Raw genomic sequence first — 23,054 nt, 5'->3', positions numbered from 1 at the left:
CAGCCCATCGAGGGAGTAAAAAAAAACAAAAAAATATCTCCAACCGACCCACCCACCCATGTTTTGGCACCTAAAGGGCAATAGAACATCTTTTTTTGTTACCGGTAGGTCCAATGCACCCACACCTGTGTATTATAATACTGTAGCAAACGTTTAATGTTGATTGTTGCCTTATTCTAGCTTTAATTGCTTATGAAGGTTTATGTCCGTTTATGTCTAATTGTGAATGTAATAGCATACATGTATGTGCTCTTCTTTGCAATGTATATTTCAACCTTCTTTTCAGTAATGTGAATTATTGTAAAGTTATCAAGTGTCTTTTCATTTATGTATGAAATAAAACTATATATGCTCCAATAATGATATCGTATTTGATGGAATAAATAAAATCCAAAAATATTTTTGAAACGTTTGTTTGCTTTTTGCTTTGTAACGTCTTGGCAAAGTGTTATTGTTAATGTGCAAAATCTTTGGTCATTATAGTGATGCCCAGACTGTAAGAAAAATACTGTTTGATAACTGTTCAACAGTAAATATAAAATGAAATGAATTTTAGTTGTGTAAGTCATTTAAATTTCTATAAAATCTTTTCCATACATAGAAAACTTATATTCAGTGTGAAACTGTCAGAAAGAAAGAAAGAACACAACTTGGGCTCATGGAATCGTGGGTCTGAAAGAAACAGGTGGAAGTGGGAGAGAGAAGTGGATTGAAGTGGATGGATGGGTCATGTGTTGAGAGGGGAAGATAATGAACCTGTGAAGAGAGCGTTGGATCTGGAAGTGGACAGCATAACAGGGAAAGGAAGACCAAATAATTCATGGAAAGGTTGGTCCATCAAAATGAGGATGCATGAAACAAGAAGAAGTGGAAGGAGAGAGTGTCATCATGGCGCAGAAGTCAGTAACTCCTCATAAGAGGGAAAATGCTGACCCAGCTAAATGATGATGAATGATAATGAAGGCAAGTTCAAGGCAATTTTTTCTCCATGCATGCATCCCTAATTCCATTAATTTTTTTAATGTACTTGGAAGCCACTGGAAGCCAGTGTAGTGCATATATTAGTACAAACCATCAAGAAAGATCAAGTGAGAAGAGAAATTGTGTTCAGGTGTTTTATTGCTCCATATAAATACAGTTTCAATAAACACAGCATAATACATGTCATACCATTGCTCTCAAATATACATAGAGAACAAGCACCAAAATAACCCCCTGGGCCCTATTTCATAATTTTTTTTCTTTTTTCTTGAAACAGGTTACAATAACTGATATCAGATACTTATATTTCTGCACTCGATTGGCTACAAGAGAGTATACATTTATCTTATTGAATCGTGCCATTTTAGGTTTTCATGAAACCAGACACCGACCATTACAATCTTAATACACTGTTCAACAAATTTATCAATCCCTGTCCAGTTTTTCTTACCATTCCAAAGAATTATTTGTGCGTGGACAAGTACAAAATATATTCCCATTTTAATATTTAAAAAACATTTACAGCTTCCACATAAATTGACTCATCTTTTACACCATACTGTATATATATTGTAGGTACAAGTGACCACTATTATGAAAAAGTGAGTAGCATGAAACATGTACATCGTAATGGTGACAATGATTACTATGGAACATTTGCGTGGTGGGAGGGATTCGTTCTAAAATATTGGCTGTATTCCCCAGTGGTATGATCTGCTTTGAGATGTGCACAAGAATGGAAAACAGGAACAAATATATATAATTATGTTACAGGAGGGATGAGAACATGCAACGTTCAATTTACATGAAGCAAATCCATCACCAGGTCATTTTCTGGCCAACGTGAGTACACCTTCATTCTTTTCTTGTAAGTTATATGACTGGCAAGAAGATAAAACAAACTTCAGAAAACAGACACCGAGTTAAATGAAACCTTGCCCTGCATCCTTCCAAGTTCCAACATCACTCAACAATACTGTCCTATACGATGGGCATACCAATTCCCTTCATACACCAAAAGAAGGTACCGGGTACATGTCAAAGATTATTGTCCAATCTGTCAAAACTGCAGACATAGAGCATCACATACATACATTATAATCTCATGTATTTATTTCATATCATTCAAAGCACTTCCTTTGTCTAATTTTACATGGTTGGATTAACCCCCTATTCCCAATCCCAGTCCAGAAAAAAAAGATATCAAAATATTTTAGCCTCTGCAAGTAGTTTATAAAGGGATTTGCTGAAGTGGTCAATGTCGATAGAAAATCTCATATGACTAGACTGAACTCTTAATCATTTGAAAGTATTGCACCTTTCCTGGTGCACTTAGAAATAAAAGTATATTCTAAGCAAATAACTACTGTTGGTGAAGGTGATGGGACAAACTATCACTTCCGAGGCGATCTGATGTAGCTATCTTTCCGAAGATTCAGATCGCCAAGGAAGTGATAGTTTGCCATCGCCTAAAACCAAAAGGTGATTATTTGCTTTATATTCCACATCAGAAACATTTCACTTCTTCCATCATTTTAGAGCAACAAGTCATCAATTATCAGCTAGCAAACGGTGTATGAAACGTGCAGTGCATGTAGGTGTGACGTGACCATATAGTTCGCGCATGGCCAAAGTTTGCGTACTAACACTAAAAGCGCTTACCATAAAGAGGAGAGCAATACGCAGCGTATACAATTACATTAGTGTGTTGCCCTGTGTAGATAGGACTTCCATCTTTAGTGAAAGTGCGTTGCCCTGTGTAGATAGGAGCCTATCTACACAGTGTAACAAACTTTTCGCTTCTCCCAGCAATGATGGGTGAACTCTCTTTCATCATGTGATTTACTTTTTACCAATCGTAGAGCAAGATTCTTAATATGTAGAATATAATAAGTAATACCTTCTGGTATAAAACTCTCTTGATTCAACAAATGGGCCAAATTGGATTCTATACAGGTCCACATTGATTAACAATTCACCAAAGATAATTATTTGATTAAACTAGGACCATTTTCCACTTCTGGGTATCAAAGTAGATAATATTACAGATTTCAAAGATGAAACATGATGGGAACTTCAAATGCTATAATATTCATTGTTCACTATCTTACAAGGTTTGCAAATAAATGTAGATGAAAAGTGACCGAAAATAATACATTGTGCCTCAATGATGCTGATATAATATATTTTTTGGCAAACATACAAATATATTACTTTAATAGTTTACTTGTGATATACTATCCCTTAAACCTTTTGGAATTAAAATTCAATTCAAATATCAAGAATTATTCAAAAGAACTGGGAAAAGGATACTGAACAATCATTTCCCTGTTGAATAATTTGACATATAACTAATGAAAATTACCCCAATTTACTCCTAAAAGTTCTCATGTTACTATAGGTCAGAATGGCATAGAACAGGAATAATTTTCGAAAGTTACAGACATGTCTTCTTTTTTTAAGCAAGGAAGAAGACTTTTTCTTTCAAAGATATGAAAACGGTAAGCATCACTTCTGGATTACGAAAGAACACCTATCTATTTCAATTTATATTCAACCAATTTTATGGTACACACTAAAATCTGTTTGCAAAAACAATATATATTTCATCCCCCTGCATATCATCTCCAGCACATCAACTCCTAGTTACCTAATGTTCTCAGAAGTATATACTTATCTTGTAAGTATCCCCCAAACAATAAAACCTGCAGCAAATAGCACTATTCACAACTGTAGACTTTCGGCATCAACCAGGGGTGGTAACCTTCCAAAAAGACTGTTGATGGCATTACATTAAGCTATCAAAGAGTGATTACCCACTCGCAAGCAATGCCATCTTCTCCTTCCAATAAACATTTCTTCCAGGAATTGGCTTGGGAAGGTCTACCTCTGCACTTCTAAGAGAAGCTCATTGGTTTTCCAGAAGTTTGTGAATACATATATGTGAACTCCTTCACTGTGAGACATGGACAACCTTTAACCTGTTGGATATATGACTTGAGTTTGAAATAACAAGCATGTTCTGTGGCTAACATATATCTTGAGCCTCATATTCAACGGATTAATTCTCTTTCTTCTCCTGTTCTTGAGCCTTAGCTTCTTGTTTGTCTGCTTTCTTCTGTGATTTACTCTTTGTACTCGCAAACAGTCTGTCCAGGTCAAAGTCACGGATAATGTCCGCCTGTTGGTGACAAGGAAAGGGGGAAAAATAACAATAAGAGAATGCTATGCCAACTTTCTCATTTGATAGTAGATCAAACAGTGTAACTGAATATTTTTATCATAAAACCCTGTGATATTTCACACTAGGCCATTCAAAATCTAATCATTTTCAACACAACTAACTACAAGTATACAAATGATGCATACGCATGAGTTCATTGTACGATCTATCCACACTCGAGTTGAGGCTGTGTGTATCTATCCCACGAAGCCGTTAGGCTGAGTGCAATAGATACACACAGCATCAACAAGGGCCGATAGACTCTATAATGAACGAATGAAAACGTGCATCATTTGTTTTATACAATGAAACTCCTAGATCCTTGTTATTTGATGTAAAATGAATTCATTCAAGATTGTTTTGTGACAGATGGCTGACAAATAAATCTCAAGTTTTATAAGGCTTAATTTTGTGCGCATACATAGCTATAGATATATAGCAAGCGCACTAATTACCTCTATACCCATTTACGCATAGTGCTGCGCAAGAATAGGCTCATGCTCACGCAGTATTAACCTCTACGCGCACTACTGCGCTCTGAAAACGAGTTCAATAATACGGGAAAATATTGCACTCCTTTTCATGAAAACGAGAGCAATAGGCTCAGTAAATGAATCACACGTGACCACGCATGACCAATCATTTGATTAAGATCTGGGAGCGAGTTGTATAAAACATGATAACAATGAAAAGTGTGACTTTCAGGACATTTGATGGACCTTTCACTGTTTTCTATTTAAATCACAGAATTTTGCTGATACATAAATGAAAGTGAAATGTCTTCTAAACATTTACTTTAAGTGATCTATGAAAATTGTGTTTCTAATTAAAGCATTTGGACAGCTAAAACCCATGATAAATCACAGACATGTACAGTAAATCAATTTTCTTTACCTTCTTGAATTCATATCTGACAGTCTGACCGTTCTTGTTCCTTCCTGGTTTTCTCATCACCTCCTTGCCTCCTTGGAACAAGACCATTGTTGGAAGTTGCTTGGTGAGAGATGAACTATCCACTTGGAATCTATAATGGGAGAAAGAGAGAGAGAGAGAGAGAGAGAGAGAGAGAGAGAGAAGAGAGAGAAGAGAGAGAGAGAGAGAGAGGAAGAGAGAAAGAGAGGGGGAGAGAAAGAAAGAGAGAAAAAGAGGGTGAAAAGTTGTACTAGATATTTGGAACATTTATTAAAAAATCAAATAAAACTGGTAAGGATTCCTACATCATCACTCCAACAAGTAATAAAAAGTAATGAAATCATCTTTTAATCTTAAAAGATTTATGTTTCTTTTCTTTTCACTGATTTCAGTGACAATGTTTATCTTTTTAGCCCAAGGATTCATGAGAAAAAGCAGTGACTGATTGGCATTGTGAAATATTGGTTGCTCTTTGAATGTTTAATTTCTTACTTTTCATATTTTGGAACAATCAGAAAGTTAGCTTTGAATGCGAGTCATCCTGGGAGTGATTTCATATTGTAACAACATTTATTTCAGAATAAACAAAATTAATCAGAAAGTTGGTCATCCAAAATTAAAAAAACATGTTGCACTCATTTTACATTACAGGACTAAAAAGAAGAATAACAATTATATCTCCATTGAAATACTTACATTTCAGCTATTTCAGGATACCTGCCAACATCCAGCTTTCCAAATTTGAGATGATTGTGTGCATATGTTGTTGAGAGTTCTGCAAAGGTTGGTGCAATATTATGGCAGCTAGCTGACCATGTGGCCATAAACTCTACAATCCAGGTTGTCCTAGGGTTGTTCTTCAGTTCATCCTGTAAAAAATGCAATATCTCTTATAAGTCAGGAATGTTTTATTAGAAACTTTTCATTTTTAAGGTCTATAATGATTGAATTATCCTTGAATTTAATTGTAGACATGTTTGTCTTTGGAATGTAGACGAATAACATACTCAAGTTCAAGACAAGAGTGATTTTAGCATTGAAAAAGAGTGAAAATGATATTGATTTCAATAATCATCACATTAATAATTAAATATTATTTGCTTTTTTTAAAAGATAAAGACCAGTTATGGTCATGCGATTGCATTGTGAAAGAAACGTTGTGGAATCGATCAGAAAAGGTTGATCATCTAGCATATAAGTCTTGGTGTGTACTGCAAGGTTCTGGAATCATCAAAATGATATTAAATTTGGCCCAGTCTTCGTAAATTAGTTACAAGCACTGTACTCAGAAAGATGCATATGGGACTACGCACACGTGCGCGACACGGGCGTTTATCTCTCACAGTCTAATAGATAAACTAATTTACCAAATATATCAATTAGTAGGCGGTTTCCCGGCCAAATTTGTATCATCATGTATTAGTCAAAACATATTCTTTCACATGATTGGTAATAAAGAGCTTCCATTTCATTTTTTGAAATTGGGGCGTTTCCAATACTGGTCTTTACCTTTAAAACTTCTATTTTGTTATAGTTCCTCAGAGCTATAGCGAGAAATGAAATTCTCTAATAGCATTCTTTTTTTAAAATAAATTTGTTTACCCTTCATAAATATAACATTTTAAACTGTTTCTCTGCTAAAAAAGTATGAATAGTTGTAAAACCTTGGGCTAGCGTATATTTTTTTTCCTTAAATGATATTGTAATTTTCACTACAACAACTCATATTTCAAAGTCAATATCTTTCAACTTTGATAAAGTTGTCTGTCTTCTGTACAAGAATGACAAGAATGACCCAAACCAACCTGGAAGCTCATCTACGTGGCGGGTTGAGAATGGGTCTGAAATTCTCTAAATCCAAAGTGTTAACAAAGAATATTTTATGGCCTAACAGGAAGAGAGGAAATTAGGAATTACCTCTAATGCATCTCCTTTGAAGTAAACGATATCCTGTGGTCCGATATAGGCTGGCTCTGGGAAAACAACCATACATCCTACAAAAAGAGAATCAAGAAAAAATCATTAACGGATAGTAATGACTTGCTTTTCGTTACTGGTGCTAGGTTTTCTCTTAGTTACAGTGCAAATAGATACAAAATACATGTTATACCAACTTCGCAGAATAACTGAATGGCTACTTATACATTAAGCTCTAAACTATCAAGTATTGCCCTTTTCCTTATTTATTATTACATTTTTAAGATTCATTTCTGAAACAAGGGTTGGATTTTCTGATAAAGAAGATTGTCTCATTGATTTTCTTAATTACATCCAGTAATGGCCATTCATGTATATCAAAATCAAATGACTTCATGGTTGTTCATTCAACTATTTAATCAGACTTCATAACAAAATTTAGGAACATTTCCAATTTCAGAATGAGATGATATTCTTCTCCTATGGCCCCACCTTCCCCCCAAATATTTGCACTAATTTGCCTGAAGTCACTACCTAAAACCTCATGATGGGGCTTGAAATCAACTACAACAAATCCACATTTACTTTAAAATCCACTCATAATATTGATTCTAAGAGTATATTTGTCCTGAATGGATCAAATAACACGAGTTAAAATGTTTTCCTATAGCTTTAAAAGCTTTAAACCTGGCTACCCCACAACAAACTCTGAAATATTCCACTATTCTGGTTGCTTATTCTTAGCATTTAGGTAAACTGACCACCACTACTAATACTACTACTATAACCCTGCCTTCCCCTTTTTTTCGACCTGGGCAGCGTTTCATGAAGCCATCATAAGTACAAGTTCACCGACATCCCATTGAAACGCACCCTCTCTCTCTACCGATGCATTTATGCCCAGTAGGGCCCTGCATTGTACACATCCAGATCCAGATCCAGAACGTGGGTTAAACTTAATACACACATTTCTATGGGATGTCAGTGAACTTGTACTTATGATGGTTTCGTGAGACGCTGCCCTGAGTGCCATCATGAACACCAAGATTCCCTACCAATGCAGGCAGCAGCAAAGAGGATAGCCAGCCGAGGGTCAGTCATGCAGAAGAGAATGGTGTTGGCGACCTTGAAGAACATGAAGACCTTGACTACAAGTTCCTTCAGGGGCGGTCTCTTTCGGTTCTTGATAGCGATGGTACAGGCAAGGAAGAGGAGAATGTTTGACTCGTTCTGTAAGAGACAATCGCACAAGAAAATAGTTCAAAATCATTTTGGCCAAGCATGAGATGAATTTAGATGCATGAAATGAATCTTCCCTTAGACTAGTAGGAGATCATGGCATTTATATTTAGAGATGTCTAAAGCTGTCAATTCATAGTTACTGCTAGTAAATTACTAATTTTCTTTCAAATTATCATTTATTTACTTCAGAACAAGAGAATGAAAAGTGACATATTTTCAGCAGAGATGAATTTACCCCCAAAATGGTGCCACTTTTTTTTTCCCTGAATCAGCACATTTTATGCCAACAACACTCAACAACAGAATTCAGTCTAAATTAACAAACCACACACCACTAGAAACTCACTCATGACAAACACAATTTCAAATGCCCACCGAGATTCTATCTCTATTCCTAGGCAATAACATGAACAAATTCCTGGCAACATGGCCAAGTTAAGTTTAATACATGGCCTGACATGGCACAAAGAGCGAGAAAAAAAACCTACATAGATTGCTACACGTGGGGCAATAGTTAAGTTGCTTACCCAGTTGAAAGTGCATTCTTTGGTATCATACTCGGTCAGCGGGAATATGGTACAAAATGGTCTCACAGTTCTCAAAACTATGAATGAGATTGTTAAAATGAAATTCACAACGTGGTATGAACTACAGTAGTGCCTGTATTGCATTAATTTCAACATTTTGGCAGGATTCTCGAGCAGTACAATGTATCCGATATTCCTTGTTAGAGGTAGAGGACGCGGACGTACATTTAGAAGTGAGAGAAAAAAAAATATTTGGCAGATATCTATCATCAGGCGCGGATCCAGGATTTTCCAATAGGGGGGGGCCGGAAATTTGAAAATTGCGCAGACCATTTTTTCAACTCAACATACCAATACTGACAAGGTCATATTAGAAGCACGATACCGGTAGAATTTTTTGACATTTTCATCGGGGGGGGGGGGGGGGGGGGGGGGGGGGGCTATAGCCTCTTGCCCGGATGGTAATTTTGGTTTCACGATTCGAAATAGTGAGCGAGAGCGAGCGAGCGAGCAACAATAATTTGTGAAAGTGTTATTTATCACCAAAATAAACGAGAAAAGATATCAAAAACTCATATTCGGGCAGCTCGCTGTCCCCCCCCCCCCCCTCCATTACGCGCGAAGCGCGGAAGCTTTGACCCTTCATTAATTGTTACTAGAGAAGGAAGACGATTTGTTGTACCATTCTCGACTCTTAATCCTTGTCTAAATTCAGTTTCCGCCCCGCCCGCGCGAAGCGCGGAAGCTTTGGCCTTTCATTAATTATTAGAGAAAGAAGAAGATTTGTTGTACCATTCTCGACTCTTATTACTTGACTGAATTCAGCCCCCCCCCCCCTTCCCGCGCGAAGCACGGAAACTTAGGCTTTTCATAGTTTAATGAAATTATTAGAGAACGATGATTCGTTGTTCCATTTTCGACCATTAATCCTTCTCTGAATTAAGTCCCCCCCCCCCCCCCCCCTCCCGCGCGAAGCGCGGAAGCTTTGGCGTTTCATTAAATTATAAGGGAAAGGAGACGATTCTTTGTATTATTCTCGAATTTTTATCCTTGTCTGAATTCAGTTTTCCCCAGGCCCCCCAAGCTCCGCCATTTTGTCCGGATCCATTAGAAGCCAAAATAAGCCCCCTTGCATAATTCATGAGCCTTATGAATTATGCATTCTGTAGGATGCTCCCCGCGAAAAGTGTACTGTAATGATGTTTACTACATGGTAAAAGACAATACGCGTATCAGCATAATCAGAGAGGTCAAATAATCTACTGTACGGAATTATGGGTAATTTATTCATCACGCTGCGCGCTAGCAACGCAAGTGATTCAGCGAATCAGCGTGGATTATTCTGATGCGATCACCGTTGGGTGAAATACGCGCTCGAACTTGTATTATCGATCACCAGTATAACAGCTGGTGTACCCAGGATGCATCGGGAAGTGGACCTTAAAAATTCCACTCGTTGTGTTGTTGTTGTTTTTAAAGTTTTAATGGCGTGTATCATTCATAATATGAATATCTACGCCGACTAACTGAGCCTTTGAAAACATAATTACACCTCTACTTATTAATATTCCAGCATAAAATTTTTCTGAAAATCTCTTTGTTGACCAAAAAATGATAACCATCCATTTTTCACAGATCTCAAGCTTGCTAAGCTCCACCCCTCATACCCAGAATGCATCGCAATATGGGGGAGTGGCCTTAACTTCATTGAATAAGAAATACTGATATTCTTAATGTCTCGATCTTATTCCCTTTTTAGTCTATCAATAACTGGGTCTGTTTTTGTTTTATTAAATAAAACATGCTATAAGCCATATAACAACACATTCTCTGGCTATGATTATACATTTTAAATATACTAATGTATAAAGTTTCCTTATTTTAGACAAACAAATTATGTGGCACAGTGGATGGTTTTTCTCCACCCACTCTCATCGTACCTTAATGATTCCCTTTCTCTCTCTTTCTCTGGCTTTCGTAAATTATCTTCTGCAACTAACGGTTTGTTGTCTTGACTGCAGGCACGTAGCCAGACTTTGATGTTTGGGGGGGGGGGGGGGGGCACAGGGCACATACAGTAATCGATCGAGGTAAAAAAAAGGGGTCTAAAAAAGTTCAACCGATCGTGGAATTTTCTTTTTTTTGGGGGGGGGGGGCACGTGCCCCCCCCCCCCCCCGTGGCTACGTGCCTGCTTGACTGAACAACCTGTTGCAGTTCCATTCTGTCTCACTTTCAGTCGTAGTTGTTATTACCACTCATTTACGTTTACTCGTTATCAACTACGATCAACCATTCCATATTCACTCCATTACTGTACACATTTCACTTGGATTAACTTCACTTTTCCTTTTTGCAGCCTTTGCAGGAGCTTTGAACATGTTTAATGTAGAGACCAGAGAGATCGGAAAATATGTTAATCATTTTATTCAAATTTTCTAACTTGAAAACGGAAAGTGAAACATTGTTTTTCAACATCTTGACATAATTTTTGTTTAAAGACAATGGAATTTAACGCTGGAAATTTTGAATTGGGTTGCCCCCCTCCCCCCCCCCCCCCCAAAAAAAAAAAAACAACAACAGCAACAAAACAACAACCCAGAAGTGGTTTGTTAGTTAGGAGGCCCATGTCCTTTATAATTTTATTTTTAAGAATAGTTTTCTCTTTTTTTATTAATTTTACATTGTATACCATTAATTTCACTGGGAAAACCACCCCATTCCCTTACACATCAATACTGCCGTTACTTCTAGCAACAGTAATTCTATAATTCAAAACGTTTTCATTTTCTAAATCCTTCTAATATAAACATATAACAAATATAATATTGTTTACACTTTTGCAACCTGTTACATGGTCCATGTAGAAACAGCACCAGGAAGAGGATAACAAGCCCCCCCCCCCCCCCCCCCCCCCCCCCGTTTTCTTAAGCTAGGAAGTATCAAAACATGATTCTATTAAAATTAGCAGTTTGGATACAAAAGGCAATGATGATTAGCAGTTTCCATATTTAGTGCATTTAGAGGGTTGTCTTTCAAACCTTCTTACATACAATACTTGAAGCAGCAATAATGTAATAATCTACAAAACTTCAAATACAGAAGTCCATAGACTGAGGTAAATGAATTTCAACATGTATAATTATAATTAAAATATCATTGATTAATTCAATCTTTGATATAGACTGATAGATATTTATCACTCAAATTTCAAGGAAATTTCTTTCTGCCCAGCCCTCAGTTTCATCCTATAAGATGGTAGTTGACATTGTTAAAATGTTAGTGTTTATTCATTGATGATTAGTTATCTTTAATTATTTGAAAGTTGACAAGATGATAAATTCATTAGCTTTTTTTAATGTGGTATTCTACAAACATATAATACAAATAATAAATAAATAGTATGTAAATATTCAAGTTTAAACCCATCTCTACTGTCCTCTTTCATTATATGAGGGTGGCATCTTTAAGACGTAGTCCCATGTAGATGTCTTCTGCATTCATCAATGAAGTTGTAGGCTAGTTTTCAGAAGAAAGGGCTGTGATGATAACCCAAGTCTGTTGAATGGAAAATGAAATAAGATACAGTGTATAAGAAAATAAAGAACAACTAATAACATGCACCCTGATACCTGCTCTGACAAAAAGAGGAAGGACTAATATTCACTTGGGATTCTAGTGGGCAAACCTAAACTATTTTCCTACAAGACTAGTTACTGACCACATGTTAGATTATTTCTGATGATCCCATTAAGACAATAGGTCTGATGGAGCTTGGATCAGACAAGTATGAAATAAGTAATACCGGTACATGTACAATGTACTTGTAATGTAAACTCGCGGTCAAAATTGAATAATACTCGGTTAAAGGTAAAGACCAGTTATGGTCATGCGATTGAATTGTGAAAGAAACGTTGTGGAATCGATCAGAAAAGGTTGATCATCTAGCATCTAGCATCTGCAAGGTTCTGGAATCATCAAAATGATAAGACATTTGGCCCATTCTTTCGTAAAGTTACAAGCACTATACACAGAAATATGTATATGGGACTACCCTATATCTCTCACAGGACCATGAGAGAAACAAATTTACCAAATATATGAATTAGTAGGCGGTTTCCCGGCAAATTTTTTATCATCATGCATGTATTAGTCAAAACATATTCTTTCACATGATTGGTAATGAGAGCTTCCATTTCATTTTTTGAAATTAGGGCGTTACCAATACTGGTCTTTACCTTTAAGTATGGGACATAAAATGACCCAACAACTTGGACCAGTGAATGTGCTGGAAATAATGCTACTGAAGCATACGTAATGTAGACTTATATTTCATCTATTTCGACATTTTATTTTAAATCTAAATCACAATTTTGATATGCAGTCAAGTATTCTTTTACAAGTAACGGACAATGAAAAATATCTTTGTCAGATCTATAACTTTCTGCATGATATGTGTTCTACAATAGTTTATTGGGGGTACCTACATTGTATATTAGCACACTTGCTCGTATGAAGTGTAGTAGGCCCACATTTCTAGATATGATTCTGTCAATATCTGTTCTTTGTTCCTCTCCTGGGTTTGTAACCAGCATGCCTTCATCATCCACCGTAGAGAAGCATCATCCTACATAAGAGAAAACAATGTAGGTACTTCAATTAAAAAGTGATAATAATAGATACATATCAACCATAATACATCCTATAAACAGACTTTCATTAATCTTATTTTGTGTTCTTCTTCATCTTCATGGCTCAATAAGTGAAAGGACCACTTACAAAAAAAAAGTAATGAGGGGTCCTGTGTATACCCTACATGTATGATCATGGAGTGCCTTGAATGTGCATTAGACATTGTTCTTCTACACACAGGACCTCCTGTAAATAAGGACAAATTCCCTTTGTAAACAAAGAAAGGAAAGATATCAATATTTGTGTGCTAAGTGCAGAACTAGAATAAAATATACCCTCCACTTTATACGCTTGCAACATAAACTTAGTTCCATTTCCTTTTTAGTGAATTAATACGTGGTCGTTTAATATTTGTGTGCTAAATATCCTGAAAATGTTACCTGCATGGCATTTTCAGCTTCATCTTGCATATATAAGAAATGCTGTAATGTCTACTCATCAGTTAACTCCTTCCAGCTTGATCTTCATCAGTTTCAATCTGTTGGAACAAAAAGAAAACAAAATCAATATGACAATCAAGGCGTCACTTTCTCCTTAACAAAATAAAAATAGATCTAGCATAAAAGCTTTTTTTCATGTCATGGTTGGCCTTAATTTTAATATGGTTTGGAAATCAACATTCCAATTTAATGGACCACAGTATACAAATAAAAATTTAATGGAAGATTTAACTTGTGCTTCAAAAAGTGCTTCATATGGCCTATACATATAAAGTAGTCTTAAGTAGAATTGGTGTATTAAGACAAGAAGAAGTGGACTACATAAGTAAACATAATTGTGGACTAGGGGTCTTCTCTTACACAAATAAATAGATTAATCAACATGAACTGCACAATTTGAAGAAAAAAAAATCTCTAATATATTAAAAGAAGTAATAGGGGTCAGGCGCGTATGCAGGGGGGGGGGGGGGGTGGGGTTAACCCCCCCCCCCTCCCCTTGAGCTTTTTATGTGTATGTTTTTCTGGAAACCCCCCCCCCCCCCTTTTTGAGTGTTGATTTTTTTTTAAAATAAAATTAAAAAAAAAATCCTAATGGATGACCTAAAAAAGATGACTCCCCCCCCAAAAAAAGTCCTCTTACCCCCCCCCCCCCCCCCCCCCCGCCTTTTCAGCGGCTGGCTAAGTCGTTGCGAAGTTTCTGGCCCGATTTCAAAATGTTAAACCCCCCCCCCCCTGAAAAAATCCTGCGTACGCCACTGATAGCTAGGGTCTAGATCTAGTAGGCCTAGGCCTAGACTCTAGTAATACTCAGTATAATGACAACTTGACAAGCACGCTGGACCCACACAAAATCTAAATATAAAATAAACAAATCCTAGTGTTGATGTTTTTTAAATATATTTTATTAATAAGTTTCAGGTTTACATCTAAATGAATAGGATTTTGAGTTGTTTGATTATCAATGGTCACAGATAATTTTGGTCTAAATAAAGTTGACACCCACCGCATGACCGCGTATGCAACTGAGCGAACGGATGGCACCGATATTGATAAGTAAAGCCATCATACTCATAGTCCACATCTACTAAAGATTTTAACAATAATTAATCCACTTGGATTATCAAAAAAATCATGCTTCGTAGATTATTTTAAGGTGTAACGTTAAATCTAGATTTAAATTAAATCGGTGATCGGTGAATTAGATTCATGATGACGATCAAATCTCAAATAAAACTTGATTAGAAAGTTTGATCTCGATGCAAATGAGCACCGAAATTCTTTGGGGTGGGCCTGCCGGAACCCCGGGGCCCTAACTGGAGTACTAGGGTGAAATGACGGCAAACCGCAGTCAAACTACTTCATGACGATGAAAATCAAAGTGCAATTTCAAGAGCAATATTTTACTAGTCTTTTCCCCAAAAATCTGTTGAGAACTGTCTCCAAATGTAACGAAATTACCGTACATCACGAAGACTATTGCAGCTTTTTCAAAATTGATGACTAAAGTCACTTAATCTACTCATATTTCAATCAATTACTCACCCATTCTCAATGAACTAACTCTTCTCAGTTTGTGCGAGTGTCGTAGCGTCGTGCATAAATCTGCATAATTAAAGTGACGCAATGAGGTCAAATATATTATCCGGTTTCTTAAACGATACTATCGATAAAATACATATTCATGAGGCTCATATCCAATCAAAAAGCCGCCTCCGGTGCTTATTTTGTCTTCAAATGATCCAAAAGAGGCGGAGCCTAATCCCATTCGTCTGCATGGTTTCCGCGCGTGCTGCTTTCCGTCTAGTAATTATATTTAAACGTCTTTGGTTTTCCCCTCCCGCGCGTAGCGCGTAAGCTTTGACGGTTTATTAAATTATTAGAGGAAGAAGACGAATCGTTGTACCATTCTCGTCTCTTAATTCTTGTTTGAATTCAGTTTTCCCCCTCCCGCGCGAAGCGCGGAAGCTTTGACGTTTCATTAATTATTAGAGAAAGAAGAAGATTTGTTGTACCATTCTCGACTCTTATTACTTGACTGAATTCAGCCCCCCCCCCCGCCTCCCGCGCGAAGCACGGAAACTTTGGCCTTTCATAGTTTAATGAAATTATTAGAGAAAGATGATTCGTTGTTCCATTTTCGACTCTTAATCCTTCTCTAAATTGAGTTCCCCCCCCCCCTTCCGCGCGAAGCGCGGAAGCTATGACGTTTCATTAAATTATTAGAGAAAGAAGACGATTCGTAACTCTTAATCCTTGTCTGAATTGAGTTCCCCCCCCCCCTCTCGCGCGAAGCGCGGAAGCTTTGTCGTTTCATTAAATTATAAGGGGAAAGGAGACGAGTCTTTGTACCATTCTCGACTCTTAATCCTTGTCTGAATTCAGTTTTTCCCCGCCCGCGCGTAGCGCGTAAGCTCTGACGGTTCATTACATTATTAGAGGAAGAAGACTAATCGTTGTACCATTCTCGTCTCTTAATCCTTGTTTGAATTCAGTTTACGCGCGAAGCGCGGAAGCTTTGACGTTTCATTGAATTATTAGAGAAATAAGATGATTCGTTGTTCCATTTTCGACTCTAAATCCTTGGCTGAATTCAGTTTTTCCCCGCCCGCGCGTAGCGCGTAAACTTCTGACGTTTCATTAAATTATTAGACAAAGAAGACGATTCGTTTTACCATTTCTTGTCTGTTCTCAGTTGCCCCCCTCCCGAGCGAAGCGCGGAAGCTTTGACATTACATTAAATTATTAGAGAAAGAAGACGATTCGTTGTACCGTACTCGACTTGTCAGAATTTTTTTTTTCTTTGTCTGCTCCTTTTTCGTCCTATGTCCTCTTCCTGTCCCTACCGCCCCTGGCTACGCGCCTGCTTTAAAGGGAAAATGAAACAATCATGATTGTGATAGCACACAATAATTAGTAGAAATGAAAGGGAGAAAAGATCTATTACACTAACCATGGATAAATCACGGCCGGGAGCGTCATATCATAGTTTTGTGTTATCGGGCGAGGGCCGGGGCGTAGCAACCAAGCAAGATTTTGCAATGTTGAAATTATGCATTCTAGAAAATTCCGCTATATTTCTTTCTAGCTATATTTCTAAATTTCCTGGGGGACGTGTCTCCCTATCGGGCCCAGGATTGCCGCCCCTGTCCATGATTACTACCAACATGAGTTCAAATACAAACACGAGCGAGTTGGTATGAGCTGAATCCAAATGAAGGGCAAAATAAGAGTAATGAAGCAGCCCAACTGCTAATTTAAAATTTGACTGTTGAGCATATAGCTTCTATTTAAAAGACATCCAAAATATTGTGCCCTTTTCAAATTTCTCACTAAAGAGTGATGACCTTTGTAGCGCAGGGGGCTGTTTTTTACGTTTAACTTTGAATCCGCGGTTCGAGATTTTATGCGGCCGACCCGGCCCCCTCTATTCAAGAACGTTTGCCAAACCTTCTGGAATGACCCCAAATCTCCCGATTACAGTTCTCCCTTATTCGTCGTTACTGTCACTTAGCGCCATTTCCTTGTCTTTCCCCCTTTCTCACCGAATCCCCCCCCCCCCCCACCCACTTACTATAGGGTACGCACATGTATGATCCCTCTCTTTGAAAGCACTCCTCTATCTCCGGTGTAAGTCACTACGGGCCGTATTTTTGTGTATTACGGGCCGGACTTTGTTGCGTGAAAAGTAACTCTTTATCGGAAATTTTGGGAACACAAATTCGGAGTGGGAGGGAGGGGGAGGGGGGGGGGGGGGAGTTGGGCTTTCTTCTTTATATTTTCTTTTCTCTTTTCTCTTCTCTTCCTTTTTCTTTTCCCTTCTCCTTTCTTTTCTCTTCTCCTTTTTTTCTTCTCCTCTTCTCCTTTTTTTCCTCTTCTTTTCTTCCTCTTTTTTTCTTCCTTTTTTTTGCGCCGCCAATAGGGGGGGGGGGGCCGCGGACGTTTCGGCCCCCCCCTGGATCCGCCACTGTATTTGAATTTCCATTTCCCAGCATTATTTTGAACTGTCCCGAAATTGTTTTCCTTTCTTGAAATCAGACTACAGCCCCAGCCTATTCTTTTCTTATGCATGGGGATATTGAAAGGCCTTGTCCTCCCAGACAAGGATAAATAGCTTATTCAGCAGGCTACCTTTAGGGACAATACTTTAAAATAATGCTGTCATCGTTGCAATGTCAGGAATGCTATTATTACCTCTTTGGTAATCCACGTATATTTGCCAAAAGTATTCGCTCAATGAAGGGAGGGTCGGATTTTTTTTCTTCAATTCATTAATTGATGCCATGTCTGAAAGAGCTGAGTAGTTTGTTACGTAACTATTCAAAAATTGCAGGTGCAAGCTATTGAAAAGCCAAGCTTCCTTTATTCATTGGTGCCCTTTTATAGAATTCGTAGCGTATACTAAATTGAAAAGACCCGTGTTCTATTCATTATGTCAGGGCAGTAACCTATTGTCATATCACTTTAAGTTAAAGTCAGTAGTTTGCAGAATAAATGAAAATAACATAAAACCTCCCTAATATATCAGTAATATCAGTAACTGAAAGAAAAAAATTAGGGGCAATCTTGACAACATCGGACTACAAAAATAATAATATATATGCCTCCCGAAAGCGTGAAATCAGTAAATCGGCATATTTTGTAAAGTCATTAACATGCAGAAAGTGTTAACAACAACAAACGAACCAGAGAATAGAACTGAGGCAACGTGGTCTTGTGGATAAGACTGATCGCATCACAACACAACTGTTTAGCCATTTTCGCGAAAAAATTCCAAGAAGTGCTCTGGTAAAAGAGTCTAAGTCATCAGCGCACTTGTGTGCAAGCATGTATACCCAGGGAAGGGAAGATGATAGAAAGGGGAAAACAAGGATAGTTGAGAGGATATGGAGAAGGAAAACAAGGAAATACATGAGGAAAGAGAAGAGAATCATAGATCTAGACTACAAGGAGAAAGGAAATCTATCAGATTAAAACATAGAAATAGATGACGAGGAGAAAAGGATAGATTGAAGGAGAAACAAAGAAATACATAACGAAGGAGAACTGGGATATAGATTGAACGAAAATCAAAGAAATATATAACGAAGGAGAACAAAGGATAGATTGAAGGAGAAACAAAGAAATACATAACGAAGGGATATAGATTGAACGAAAATCAAAGAAATATATAACAAAGGAGAAAAAAAAGGATAGATTGAAGAAAAAGAAGAAATACATGACAAAAGAGAAGAGGATAGATTGAAGGAGAACGCAGAAATACATAATGAAAGGGAAGAGAGGATAGATTTAATCCGAAACAAATAACGAGTATGTAGTATCAGGGATGTGAGTTTGTGCATGTACAGCTCCAGCAATCCAACAAAACTGCTTTATAATGCTAGACTCTATCTCTAGTCGTTTGCACAGTATATTTGACTAAAGTGGTTCCATGACACATGCTCCGCCGACGATTGCTCCGCCGACATTTACTCCGCAAAACGCGACAATTGCTCCGCGACATTTGTTCCGCGACATTTGCTCCGACGTCAAATGCTCCGCCGACAGGTGCTCCGCCGACAGTTGCTCCGCCGACAGTTGCTCCGCCGACAATTGCTCCGCCGACAGATGCTCCGCCGACAATTGCTCCTCCGACAATTGCTCCGCCGACAATTGCTCCGCCGTCAATTGCTCCGCAAAACGCGACAATTGCTCCGCCGACATTTGCTCCGCCGACATTTGCTCCGCCTGAAGCGACACTTGCTCCGCCGACATTTGCTCCGCCGACATTTGCTCCGCCGTCAATTGCTCCGTCGACAATTGCTCCGCCGACAATTGCTCCGCCTGAAGCGACAATTGCTCCGGTGACATTTGCTCCGCCAACAATTGCTCCGACGACATTTGCTCCGCATGAAGCGACACTTGCTCCGGTGACATTTGCTCCGACGACATTTGCTCCGCCCAAAAAGTGTCCCATTAAATACAAATGCTACTAGTACTACGACAAATGCTTCGCCGACAATATTTTTTTTTCACGGGTTGTTTTTGTTTCTTTCTTTTTTTCTTCATTTTTTGAATGCATTTCATGACATTATGTAAATGAAATGAAATGAATGAATGTTGATAATGTGGGAGGAAAAAGCAGTTGCCTAAAAGTCATTTCGAATATACTAAAATAACTTTCCATCTATCACTGTACGTCCCACATAATGTACACTAAACACTCATTACATGTCATGGGAAGTTTTTTTTTTTTTAAAGTAGAGCAGCAAGCCACATTCCCCAATACGCGCATACCTCCTAGTTAATTTCAAACAGCTCATCAATATGTAAGACCTGAAATTACCTCAATGAAAGAAGACTAATAACATGAGAGGAAAGAAAAGAGCAAAAAAGACAACCGTTTTTTGCTATTCCCCATAATGTTTGATTTAAAAAAATAAAAAATAAAATTATAGCTCCTTACGCAAGTTCTCCGGCGAAAGATAATTACTCCGCTCAAAATCTGTTTCAGGTATTACTCATTAGCTGATCCAAAGCTCAAGGCTATCTCTCTCTCTCTCTCTCTCTTTCTCTCTCTCCCATGCTCCTCCTTTTCCTGTTTACACCGTTTTCTTGTCTTCTTTGCTCTTTTCTTTCCTCTCATGCTATTAGTCTTCTTTCATTTCCATCACTTCTTCTCTGCTCCCCCTCTCGAGTTCTATTTCTCTCGTGAAATTGAAACGTAAAGTAATACAATCATGTAGTACATTCTTGTTTAGAATAATATTTTCAATAATATCCAGTCCATTTTCTAAAGGTTTCTTTCCTTTAGTTAAGTGTATGTAGCTTTAATATATATATGTTAGTGTGCAAAACACTCCGTTTCATTCGAGTACTTTGTTTTCACTAAATAATTTAAGGGACTCACGAAGCCACCGGAAGAAGAGCAATTGGCTTATCATGAAGAACTAACATCAAACTGCAACAAAATGATTTGTATAAATGTGAATAAGCAGAAAAGGCTGCCATCTCATTTTCCCGTCTGAATTGGTTCTCTTCCTTACGTATATAAATGCCCTTATTTTCTAAACTTTTTTTTTTTTTATATTTGTGTGTTTATTAAATTTTCAATCATATAAAAATTACATATTTACAAGTCATTGGTAATAATTAGACAAACAAAAAAACCAATATGTATAAGAACAACTAACAATAATGAAAAGACAAGAAAGTTATAAAAAAAAAACATTATAGTAAAAAAAAAAAAATACACTGTACACATATAAATCATAGTTTGAACTCCAGTGCATAAAGGGGAGTGAGGGGGCACAGGAATAAAAGTTAAATCAACATGAGTATCATAAGTCAAATCGCCATTTCTTAAAATGCGAAACAAGCTTGTTCCTTTTTTTCGCTGAGAAATATTCAATATCTTTTTGTTTCTTTATAAAACTCTTAAAAAGATCAACACTTGGTAAATCCCCCTTACTTATTTTCTAAACTTCCATGATGACCTATTACATTGTATAATGCTTTACCTAGTAAGATGCATTGATCGAGGTAATTTCAGGTATTACATATTGATGAGCTACTTGAAATTAACTAGGAGGTATGCGCGTATTGGGGAATGTGGCTTGCTGCTCTACTTTTTTTTTTAAACTTTCCACGACATGTAATGAGTGTTTAGTATACATTATATGGGACGTACAGTGATAGATGGAAAGTTATTTCAGTATATTCGAAATGACTTTTAGGTAACTCCTTTTTCCTCCCACTTCATCAACATTCATTCATTTCATTTTATCTACATTATTTCAAGAAATGCATTCAGAAAATGAAGAAGAAAAAAAGAAACGAAAAAAATAGGTGTAAAGAAAATATTGTCGGCGAAGCATTTGTCGTAGTACTAGTAGCATTTGTAGTTTATGGGACACTTTTTGGGCGGAGCAAATGTCGTCGGAGCAAATGTCGGCGGAGCAATTGTCGCTTCAGGCGGAGCAATTGTCGGCGGAGCAATTGTCGGCGGAGCAAATGTCGGTGGAGCAAATGTCGGCGGAGCAAATGTCGGCGGAGCAATTGTCGCTTCAGGCGGAGCAATTGTCGGCGGAGCAAGTGTCGCTTCAGGCGGAGCAAATGTTGGCGGAGCAAATGTCGGCGGAGCAATTGTCGCGTTTTGCGGAGCAATTGACGGCGGAGCAATTGTCGGCGGAGCAATTGTCGGCGGAGCAATTGTCGGCGGAGCATCTGTCGGCGGAGCAATTGTCGGCGGAGCAACTGTCGGCGGAGCAACTGTCGGCGGAGCAACTGTCGGCGGAGCATTTGACGTCGGAGCAAATGTCGCGGAGCAAATGTCGCGGAGCAATTGTCGCGTTTTGCGGAGTAAATGTCGGCGGAGCAATCGTCGGCGGAGCATGTGTCGGGTTACCGACTAAAGTGGCTAAACAGTTGTGTAAAAAAAATATGCGCATCCGGTTCGACTCCCAGCTTCTCCTTTATTTTTGTTTTATTATTTTTTTTTTCTTCACCCCATGATATTGACTTTCCATCTCTTTTTTAAAGGGAACACCCCCCCCCCCCACCTTCTAAACAAAGGATTAAATAACAAGTGATACTCTTTTTTTCCCTTTTTTTTAAGAGCGACTTTTTGAATTACTTAGTCGTTAGAATACATCTTTTGCTACATCTACAACAATAAGTATCAATATGAAAAAATACATAGAGATTGGCAGTGTGACGCATTTAGTCTAGTGGATAGGCAATTGCGTGGTAACTGTAAGGTATCGTGTTCGACACCCAGCTAGTGTCTTTTTTTTAATCTTTGAAAAAGAAAAACGTCTTTTGCTACATCTACACGATAAGTATCAATATGAAAAAATACATAGAGATTGGCAGTGTGACACATGAGTCTAGTGGATAGGCAATTGCCTGGTAATTGGAAGGTATCGGGTTCGACACACAGCAAGTGCTTTAAAAAAAATCTTTGTAATAGAAAAACTTATGTTAAACCCCTTTTTATCTCACTCAAAGTCCATATTTATTGCTATTCTTTTAATTGATTGATACAATTTTTTTTTATTATTTTTTTTTGGGGGGGGGGGTAGCTGGCGGTCATCAGCTAGCTGGCGGTCGTCACAGAGCCATGTCCATTTTTAAAACAAGATTCA

General features: G+C 37.8%; 1 protein-coding gene and 1 long non-coding RNA gene across 2 annotated transcripts; both read right to left on the bottom strand.

Annotated features, from left to right (window-relative positions):
* Positions 1–1,101: 1,101 nt before the first annotated feature.
* LOC585239 (thioredoxin-related transmembrane protein 2) lies at positions 1,102–9,057 on the bottom strand. The gene is made up of 6 exons (XM_030991417.1): positions 8,803–9,057; positions 8,089–8,263; positions 7,034–7,110; positions 5,813–5,985; positions 5,099–5,228; positions 1,102–4,162 (listed from the first exon to the last, which is right to left on the bottom strand). The coding sequence occupies exons 1-6, from the start codon at positions 8,956–8,958 to the stop codon at positions 4,043–4,045; spliced, it is 831 nt and encodes a 276-aa protein (XP_030847277.1). The 5' UTR covers positions 8,959–9,057; the 3' UTR covers positions 1,102–4,042.
* A 3,238-nt stretch (positions 9,058–12,295) lies between these two features.
* On the bottom strand, positions 12,296–15,756 carry LOC105446488. The gene is made up of 4 exons (XR_004065146.1): positions 15,475–15,756; positions 13,873–13,970; positions 13,288–13,427; positions 12,296–12,358 (listed from the first exon to the last, which is right to left on the bottom strand). It is a non-coding gene; the product is annotated as an uncharacterized LOC105446488 (long non-coding RNA).
* Positions 15,757–23,054: the final 7,298 nt, after the last annotated feature.

Source organism: Strongylocentrotus purpuratus, unplaced genomic scaffold (genome assembly GCF_000002235.5).
Source record: "Strongylocentrotus purpuratus isolate Spur 01 unplaced genomic scaffold, Spur_5.0 spur5_scaffold_2, whole genome shotgun sequence".
NCBI lineage: Eukaryota > Metazoa > Echinodermata > Echinoidea > Camarodonta > Strongylocentrotidae > Strongylocentrotus > Strongylocentrotus purpuratus.
Note: the sequence above shows the minus strand (reverse complement) of the source record. Positions and strands in the feature narration are given on the sequence as shown.

What these genes read in the sequence shown, in the direction of transcription:
- LOC585239 (XM_030991417.1), bottom strand. Translation starts at nt 8,958, where the DNA reads ATGTTGAAATTAATGCAATACAGGCACTACTGTAGTTCATACCACGTT. An exon ending in AAGAATGCACTTTCAACTGG is followed by an intron (nt 8,264 to 8,802) that starts GTAAGCAACTTA and finishes TGTCTCTTACAG; the next exon opens with AACGAGTCAAACATTCTCCT. An exon ending in TCAAAGGAGATGCATTAGAG is followed by an intron (nt 5,986 to 7,033) that starts GTAATTCCTAAT and finishes CATTTTTTACAG; the next exon opens with GATGAACTGAAGAACAACCC.